This window comes from Sinocyclocheilus anshuiensis, unplaced genomic scaffold (genome assembly GCF_001515605.1).
Source record: "Sinocyclocheilus anshuiensis isolate Anshui unplaced genomic scaffold, SAMN03320099.WGS_v1.1 scaffold579, whole genome shotgun sequence".
Taxonomy (NCBI): Eukaryota; Metazoa; Chordata; class Actinopteri; order Cypriniformes; family Cyprinidae; genus Sinocyclocheilus; species Sinocyclocheilus anshuiensis.
This window is the reverse complement of record NW_015551075.1, coordinates 2,553,163-2,563,248: the sequence shown is the minus strand read 5'-3', so window position 1 is coordinate 2,563,248 and position 10,086 is coordinate 2,553,163. Positions and strand designations below refer to the sequence as shown.

General features: G+C 35.2%; 1 protein-coding gene across 2 annotated transcripts in view; it reads right to left on the bottom strand.

Moving 5' to 3' along the window:
* The window catches only part of LOC107662289 (abhydrolase domain-containing protein 2-A-like), a 31,301-nt gene that overhangs the window by 14,693 nt on the left and 6,522 nt on the right, over window positions 1-10,086 (bottom strand). Inside the window, exons 1-3 of one of the 2 annotated variants that reach the window (XM_016452255.1) lie at window positions 7,636-7,803; window positions 4,077-4,165; window positions 3,604-3,819 (exon numbers count right to left, since the gene is read on the bottom strand). In XM_016452255.1, the coding sequence (XP_016307741.1) occupies window positions 3,604-3,812 (209 nt within the window). In that variant the 5' untranslated portion in view covers window positions 3,813-3,819; window positions 4,077-4,165; window positions 7,636-7,803. Of the gene's footprint in view, window positions 1-3,603; window positions 3,820-4,076; window positions 4,166-7,635; window positions 7,804-10,086 lie in introns of those variants that run through there. The other variant, XM_016452256.1, reaches the window with a different exon arrangement.

Genomic DNA, 10,086 nt, shown 5'->3' with positions numbered 1-10,086 from the left:
GAAAAGTCACCTTCTCCTTGTAATACCTATGTCATACCTTTGTCATTATACAAATTTATGTCCTCATTTGTCACAAAAACACACACACACACACACACACACACATTCACCTGCTGTCTCTCAGGCTGTGGCACATCCACACGTATCTCGCAGCCAGTGCTGCTGTCTGTCCCTCTCCTAATACTATCTTTATTTGTTCTGTTTCACTAATGGCTGTAAAGTTCTTTATTAAGTTGGTGAATTTGTTGAAGTAGAGGTTTCTTATGGATATGTATTTATGACAGTGAAGGAGGAAGTGCGTCTCTGTCTCGATCTCTCCTGTCTCACAGTGAGCACACACTCACTCACTCACTCTCTCTCGCTCTCTCTCGCTCTCTCGCTCGCGCACAACTCCGCATTTGAACAGTCAATAGCAAATACTTAAACTAATAACAAAACAGTAGCTGATTCAGAAGCGCCAGATTGTCATAGCAAAGTCAGAATTACCTCCTCTCCTAGGTTCACGAAACGGTCGTCCATAAAATGCATTGCTGTTCTGTTGTAAGTAATCTTAAAGATTCCTAAATGCATCTACTTTCGGAAGGCCAAATAAAGTGCTTTTGCTTTCGCCTAGAAACACACAGCTTCTCCCTGACATGACTGCTTCAACACTAACTGCGGTTACTGAAACCACGCCTTCTTTCTTTGCGTGAACATTTGGGCCGCATTATGCTAATATTTCCACATAGTGAGGTAGATATGTGGGGGCGTGTTAGAACGAGCCGTTTTAGGGGGCGTGGCAGAGTCTTAACTTTGATAAAGAATATCTCTTTGGTTTTGAGACTTTAGTCTTTGCAACTTCAGGGATCTTATCTATGCACAATCAGCTTGTAACACTCCAAAGAGAAAGGAAATCTTGAAATCGCATCATATGACCCCTTTAAGCAACACAAACATCAACACAATGCAAACTTGCTTTAAATAACCAGGTGCATCTCTGGAATGTTGACAATGTTGAAGCGTTACTTAACGAACAACAGAACCGACTAGAAACAATGCAACATCACAGGCAAGAGCGACTATTAGCAATGCTTGACAAAATAACCTCTAGATCTTCAAACTCTGAACGCTCTAAAGCGGTTGTTTTCGTAAAAGGCGTTTCCTCCAGCAAAACAAACATGGGAAAAGTTAATTGTGCCACCGAGGAGATAAGGATAAGTACGGACAATGGGCTGAGTTTTGTCGATTGATCTCTTGGCACCTAGTGTAGTAGCTGTACTGGAAAATAATGATTACATAAGCAGCCGGGAGTCACTTTGAATTACAAAAAACACCCACCCGCACTGTGCAACAGACATATGTGATGCAGAACAGCTTCCAGATGACATGCTTCTTATTTTAATTGCAGATCGTGAATGAATGTTAACCATCACGTGGAATTGAACCCAAGAATAACAATGGCTTGATAAATTAGCCAGTTACATGTATTACACACTATACAATGGCAGTGCAGGTATAGAAACATTTCTGTAGATGTTATTGGAAAGGCACGCTTTGTCTTGGCCTCAAGTGTAAACAGTATAATAACCATCACGAAAGCATTCAAAATACCACTGAACTAATTGGCATGAGTTTTACATATATAGGAGGACACTGCAGCAAACAGACTGTACGGTTATTTTCATCTATAAAATTACCTTATTGTGTTTTAACGCTTAAACTTTGTGTTTGAGAGCGATGGTAAACGCTGTGCTGTGGTAATTGAACTTTACCAGAAAGTGTGAATTCTGACACTTACAAACTTCTTTTAGAAGTGTCTTAACTGTAGCTGAACAATAACTGAACTCATGCAACATTAATCATTTTGAGGAACAATGTTGTTTTCTCTTTTCCCTACTTTGCATTATAGTTTAGGTGGTTTTGTACGTTTGGTGATTTTGAAAACTGTTGACCTTTAAAAAAGTAATCGTCCCCTTGGAATTATAAGGATCTATCTGCATTCCGAGTAGTTTTGAGATACTGAGCTTCAAAGTTTTTGCATTCCATTCAACTGTGTAGATAGAACCTTTTTGTTTTTTAAATAAAAAGTCCCAAAATGTACACAACATTAAAAAAATCGATCACATAATGTACATAAGTTGTCACAGATTAAGAATGTGAATAACTCAATTTTGACAAAAATGTCAGATAGAACCTTATAATTCCAAGGGGACGTATTGTTGTACAGTGCAGTGTTGTTGACTAAAACTATTAAAAATTGTTTTGCTAATTGAAATAAAGTGAAATATTAATATTAGATGAAAAACTTACATTTAAAAAACTTAAACTGGTTGAAAATAAAGAAATGCTACAGTTTAAGTATTAAAAATAATAAAACTGAATAAGAAATATAGTGTTGATGACAAAATTACAAAAATACGAAACATTACTAAAACTAAAACTGAACATATAAAAAATGAAAGCTAACTCAAAATATTAATGTATCCTATAAATAAAACTTAGTTCTTTGATACAAACCGTGGTATTGATTACAATATTGATATAGCATGGCTTTTACTTGGTAAATGCCGAGTTCACACTGCACGATTTTCAAAGTCGTCGGGTCACCGTGGTTTTCACACTGCACGACTATCTGAGGTAGCAGTCAGTTGCTGCTGTGTTCACATTGCACGATGGATCGGCGACAGGAGGTTACACACTGCATGACTTTACAATAGGAAGAATTGCCGACAGCTCTGTCTGGTCCGCAAACTACGTTTCACAACAAAACACACGCGAAAAGTGATATGGAAATATCCCGAGAACCCGCGGGCGTCAGACCGGAGTTCTCGAGCAAGACTGGAATTATTAAAAAATATATATATAGCCCGCAAATTGTCTAAGAGCTGATTTCCAGCTACAAGGACAAAACGAAAAACAGATTATGCAGGAGGGAGATGCAGGGAACAGGGATTGGGTGTTCTGCAAAGAGAGCTGGAGGTAAATAATTTTGCAGTAACTGTTATGCTGATGTTGTGGCTGGTCAAGCAAATGTTTGTGAGTCAGAAATCATTGAACACAGCGTGATTGTGAATCGCCGACAGCTCCAGATATTTAGCATGCCAAATATTTTGTGGGTGTCGGTGATTCCCTCAGATCGCGTCTTCGATAATTCACATTACATGATTGTCACTTGCGTGAACGAGCACCGATTTGCCTCCGATTTCGGGCATTTGTCGGCGATTTCGCAAAACCTGTCGGCGAGTGAAAACTCGGGCTAAAATCGTGCAGTGTGAACTCGGCATAAAGTAATTCAAAGAACACTGGTTTTATTTTGATGCATGTCCAAAACAAACATGGCATTACCAAGGTTTAATAATGCTTAAACCAGAAATTAACTGTTTTCTATTTCAATATATTTTAAAATATAATTTATTCCTATGATGACAAAGCTGAATTTTCCGCATCATTCCTCCAGTCTTCAGTGTCAAATGATCCTTCAGAAAATATGCATGCATTAGCCTTAGCAACCATGTGCTAAAAGCAGCGCAGCTTCAGGAATAGCCTTGAAGCTATTCTGAGATGTGGTTTACTCAGTAGACACAGTAAGTGCAGTGAAATGATAATCTAAAGTGTTGCACTCACTCTTTGGTCAGAACAGGACAGGACTTGAGCAGGAAGAGGTTAAGTGCTGTATCCTGGTAAGTGAGGTCCGGCGGAGCCGTGGGACTTTTCAAGTTTAGACACCGAACGATGACGTAGAGAACGGTGGCCACCGCCGCCAACTTCATGCCGTCAAACATTGCTGGCATCTCCGGCGCCACCGTGTACACCTCCGATTCATGAGTGTTCATATTTGCGCTAAAAATAAACAATAACAGATGACTGATGCTCTGCTTCAGTAAACTAGAACTGTTTGTGTGACGCCATGCCAGCTTCTGTGGCTATTTTCATTACGAGAAAAATTAAGCATAAACAAGCACAATAAAGCATAAACAAGGAAATCACATGACATTATATGAGGATCTATGGGTAAGATCTGGTTTAAACTAGTCCTATGTTCTGTCAGACAAATACAAAGTGGCTAGTTGATAACAGAAACTGATGGAGTCACTTACTTCGTAAGTTAGATGTGTTCTCGTATTCTCTGACGAAGGCTGAGGATTTTATGGGTGTGGACTGTAGGTCACAGTGATCTGGTCAATTCCTTTGAGGAAGGGAAAGAAGGAACGTTTACACGTATCAGAAACGATAAGAGTAGATAAGGTTGATTACGTATACTACCAGTGTCAAGTGGAGTACCAAGCCCATGTTAATTACGTAACTACCAGCTCTCTGCATAATAAATGAATATTTCAACCCAATGTATATATTCTGTGTCAACACAACTAGAGGTCCCCAGCTCAAATTTTTGATTTTGTTAATAGTTTTTCTGGTGAAAGAAATATCTAAATTAAGTAGAAAGCCAAAATATTAAATGTCATGGATGTATATTGTCTGAGTAATCCACTATTTTGTAGAGGGGGGTCAAAATGACAATTTTCACCTGAGATTTGGAGCCAAATTACAGGGGGGTAAAAATGACTTTAGAAAGATGAGAGTATAATTATGTTATTTTCACACAGATATCGGTAGGTCAGTTAGCAAAATCTGTTGACTTCAGCAATCTTTGTTACTTTATGTGCCAACGGTAACATTCCTCTTTAAAAATAAAAGAATCATCATCTTTATGCAAAATGAATCACATGTGGTTTTTGACCACTGAAAATGTGTACAATTTAACTATTTACTCCTGGAGTCATATTGAAATTCCAATATCTCTGGAAATTAACCATATAGGGCCTTAAAAATGAAGACGCCAAAAAGAAAGTTTGTTAAGACCCAACATCGAAAAGGGCATTAAGATATCTTTAAAACTTCTTGAGTTATAGGCATGCAAACTTTGGAGAAAAACTTTGAATGGTCACCTTTGGCACATAATGCAACAAAGATTGCTGAAGTCAACAGATTCTACTAATAGACCTACCAATCTCTGTGTAACAATAATATTATATGGAACAAAAATAATCATTATATGGAAAAGAGCAGCATATATATATATATATATATATATATATATAATATATATATAATCGTGTTCGTGTAATACATATAATGAAAGCGAATGGTGACTATGGCTCAGGGATATAATGGTTAACTTTAACTCAAACTAAAACAATTAAAACTTTTTTTTTATTCAAAATAATAGAAACTTTAACTGAGGTAACATAAAATGTGTGTGTGTGTGTGTGTGTGTATAGGCCTATGCAAACACACATATTTCAGCTAGTTGCCAAGACAAAAATTCTTCTTTTCATTTAGGTTAACTTTATGTACTAAAATAACTAAAATAAAAAAGGAAATAAAAATGAATAAAAAACTATACAGACTATAAAAAACTAATAAAAATTACAAAAAATGCTAAAACTTTAACTAGATTAAAATGAAAATGGAAAGTATAAAAATAAAACCTTATTTAAAATATTTATAAAAACTATAATAGTATCTCAATGATACTAAAATAACACCGCCGTGGGTGTCAAGCAAGATTTTTGCTGATTATTGGCTTTAATCTCATTATATGGCTTCAGAAGATATTCTTCACAACCTGAATACAGGTCTGAAAGACATCTATGACTCACTCTTCTCAAATGATCCCAATAAGGTTCTTTCATGACATTAATGTGTTATATGAGGACTACAGCATTTAGAACATTTAAGTGTTAAATCTGACTTATGCTTCTAAATAAAGTGAAAGTTTATGATAATCCTTTTAGAGTGCAAAAATAATTTTAAAGAAATTTCTTGATTGTAATTAGATAATGTTAAGGCATGGCAGTGTACATGATCCAGCTCTGTTAACTAGAGTAGCCTTCAATTTTTAATTGTGAAGAAATGCACCTGTCAACTTGATTCCCTGAGACCATGCTTATTTCTGTCTTAACATGCATGAAGTTCAATGGACCACATGTGAATTTGATCCCCTAACTTAATGAGGAAGACTGGACTTCTTTTATATCCATTCATGAGGTTGTGATTTGTGAAACTAATCTGAATCGATTAAATTAATGTAATAGTACATTATAAAGCAATTACAGTCAACAGCATTCACTGTTCAAAGATAATCCAAGACAACCCAAATTTGGCGTGTCAATCCAAATTTACGTAGACTTTTGTTTGACTTTATCAACAAACATGATTACATAATGCTTAATAGGTCGGTAGTTAACATTAAAAAATGTCAGCATCATGAAACATGGACTTGTATAATGTTCATATATGCATGCATGCTATGCTTAAATGCATAACAGATAGCTAGATTCTATATACAACAGATCAGTGGCATTATATAATGTTTGTAATTTAATTCATATACCTGATTACAGGTGAGAGATTCTCATGAAACCTGTCAAAAAAAATAAAGGCCGGGGCATATTTCACTCCAAAATCAAATGGAAAATAATATATAGAAATTACCATTTTTAGCATCAATTAGATAGTTTTATAGTTTCTATTAATATTTTAAATGTTTTTATATTTATTTTAATTTTAGTTAAAGACTTAGTAATTTTGTTGTGCTTTTTTGTTTTGTTTTTTTAATGTGCTTTAATTTGTTTATTATATCTTATTTTAATTCAGTTAACATTTATTTTATTTCAAGTAACAACAATAAAACTGGTTTTAGTTCATTTAACTATACTTAACCCTGCTTAGGATTATAATAGATATGAATAAAAATACAAATATACAGTTTAAACTTTATATTATTCAAGCTTTATCTTTATGCATCATTGTAGCATCTGTTGTATTGCTTTATACCAATTTTAAAATCAATATATAACAGTATTAGTTTACTTTAATAGAGTAATAAAACTGCCATATTATGTCATAAGACTGACCATTAAAAATAATAGAAATATTACAAGTAATTCAAGGTTGGATTACAATAATGAGAATGGAGGGATAATATCTGATTAACTGTCATTAAAGTAATGTCATAATGCCAAATATCTCAATGGACCTAAAACAGACTTTGTTCATATAAATAATCTGCACATGCTCTTGACGGGTTTCAGAAGATTGACATATGGGCATATGATTATAACCTACTGATTATGATCATAAATGATCAAGGAGTTAAATACCAACGCTATTATTAAAGTTAAGCAGATAAACACATTTCATGATGGTGTTTTGATGATTGTGACAGTGTGCTGATCAAAGTGTGTCCTGGAGAATTAGGCCCGACATCTGCCTTTACTTCAAAACACCCTCACATACTAATATATTCTATTGTTATTAGATCTATAAACAGTGTGGATATGCATGTCTATGGAAAACAAGTGTATTGCAGATGTCAACAGGGAAAAACAGGAATCATCTGCCCATCATTTACACTGATATTAGTGTGATAACAACGTTACGTGCACATGACACGTATACAAATATGTACTTACTACATAGCTAATGAAAAAAAAACACTAGGTTGTTCTGAAAATACAGGCTGTTAGGTTAAAAGCAGCATAATATCGCTTAAATAATCAGAATAAACGGGAAAAGAGACGACACCCCTACACATACACACAAGTATAAAAAAAACAAAAACGCATCTATTCAATGCAGCTGAACGCATCATACCTCGTTCCCCAATCGATCACAACCAGCTCCGTTTCCCTGTATCGGTCAAATGTGGAAGTATGCTTTCTCTGTGTGTTTATTTGGCGTTGCATTATCCGTGGTCCTTTTTATTGTATTTTTCTTCCCTCCTCGTCTCATCTACAGACAGAGACGCAACAGCACTTCCTGCTTTACACGAGCTCATTTACATACCACGCTCCCTATTGGCTAATACAAACTGTTGCGTCTTGGAGCACCGCCTCCTTTTTTATAACAGCGCTTCGAGGGCACGTTGCAGCAGCAGAAGCGCATGTTCTGGTTGCAAAGGGAAAATCGTCGCACTTGCAATTATACGCCTCTATCAATAATAATAATAATAAAGTCATGAATATTAATACATTTACATTTAATCATTTAGCAGACGCTTTTACCCAAATGAGGACAATAGAAGCAATCAAACCAACAAAAGAGCAAAATATATAAGATATAGGTGCTTTTTCTCAAGATGCCACATGCAGACTCTTGTGATATTATAGTGTAAATTATTGCCCAACATTTGCAGCGATCACTGCTAGAGTGAAAATATCTCTTAACTAGCGAACTAGCTCCACCTTGTGAAATTGCATAAAATATTTTTTGAAATGCATTCTTATGGAGTTTAGACTACTTTTTTTAAAAATAGATCATATTATATATATTTCTTACAAAATACACTTCTTTTGGCTGAATATGGATAGATAATATAGATAATATTTGATGAGAAATTTCAGTAGTGGGGGAAAAAGTGGAGGTTAAAATAAAAGTCAATTGCTCAAATTAAAATATATAGTTGTTGCTTATATTGATCGCAACATTACCAGGAAAATGTAAATAAGAAGAAGAAGAAGAAGAAGAATTCTCACAATATACTTATTATAATATAATATTCATACTATTACTATTTGGTTTAATCTTTTTTTTATTTTTTTGTATAAATGCCTCTCATATTGTTTTTTGTTCAGTTGTTCAGTCAAATAAAAATGTTAAATAAAGAGATCATTTAAATAAAGAAATCATTGTTCAGGAGAGAAAATGTTGATCTATGCCTAAAACCACTAAGACTGTTGTGAAATTTTTAAAGAGACATTTTCACACCTTAAGCATGATACCAATGTTATCATTTATTCATATTTCTTTATAAAAATGGCTAAAAAGTACAAATACAACGAGACTTTTTGTTATTGTTGTTTCTAACTTCTCAAATATAGGAAAATAAAGATTCAGAGCATGTCCTGTATGACCCAGTAGGGGGAAGCAACGGAGCAAATATATAAACACTCCCCTGCAGCAAAAGGTACATTTAAGCACTCATAAAGTTCAAAACGAACCTATTAATCCAACTATTCCAAGAAAGAAAAAAAAAAACCTTTGATTGATACTAGGACAATTCATAAAATAGGATTTTCGCCAAAAGAAAAATACTGTATGTTGAATTTAAGTATTTGTGTAGTGTCTAACAGAAAATTAACACCATGTAGAATGGACATTTTTGGTCAACTGATGGGGTGTTCAAAGTTTTAAACCCTTGAAGAAACCATACATGAACTACCAGGACCGTCCTGGTGCGGTCGCATCGGGCCCCGCGGCAAATGGACCGAGCAGCAGAGATTGCAAAAGTACACATATCCTTCACTCAAGTAGAAGTACAGATACTCATGTTTAAAAATACTCTGGTAAAAGTTGAAGTACTGACTACACTTTTTTTTACTCAAGTTAAAGTATAGAAGAATGGGCTCTGACATGTAGGCTACTTAAGTAAAAAGTAGCCATTACTAGGCTACTTCCTGTTTTAGTGTCACACGGGTAATGGGACCCCGTTGCAGTCTGTCAGTCTTGTGATAATGGAAGTGAATGGGAATCACGTTTTTGAGGGTAAAAAAAAAACATACACAAACAAACCAAATTAAACCTTGCGGCTTGTGACGATACATTGATGTGTAAAGACACGAAACGATCGGTCTGTGCAAGAAACTGAACAGTATTTATATCGTTTTTATATCGTTAATGGACCCTTGACACTCCTAATTGAGATTGTAGGTAGAATGTCAAGGGTCCATTTGAGAGATAGGTGGCGGTAATGCACTTATAAGTCTGCGATCCGCTGTAAAGCAAGAAGAAGAAGAAGACGCGTCACGCGCCAGCTGTTGAGAACGCGCTCAGGACAGTTCAGACATTGTAAAAAACGATATAATTACTGTTCAGTTTCTTGCACAGACCGATCATTTCGTGTCTTTACACATCAATTTATCATCCGGAGCCGCAGGGTTTAATTTGGTTTTGTTTGTGTATGTTTTTTTTTTTTCCCCCAAAGACGTGATTCCCATTCACTTCCATTATCACAAGACTGACAGACTGCAACGGTTTGAGTTAAAAATCTTCATTTGTGTTCTACTGAAGAAACAAAGTCACCTACATCTTGGATGCCCTGGGGGT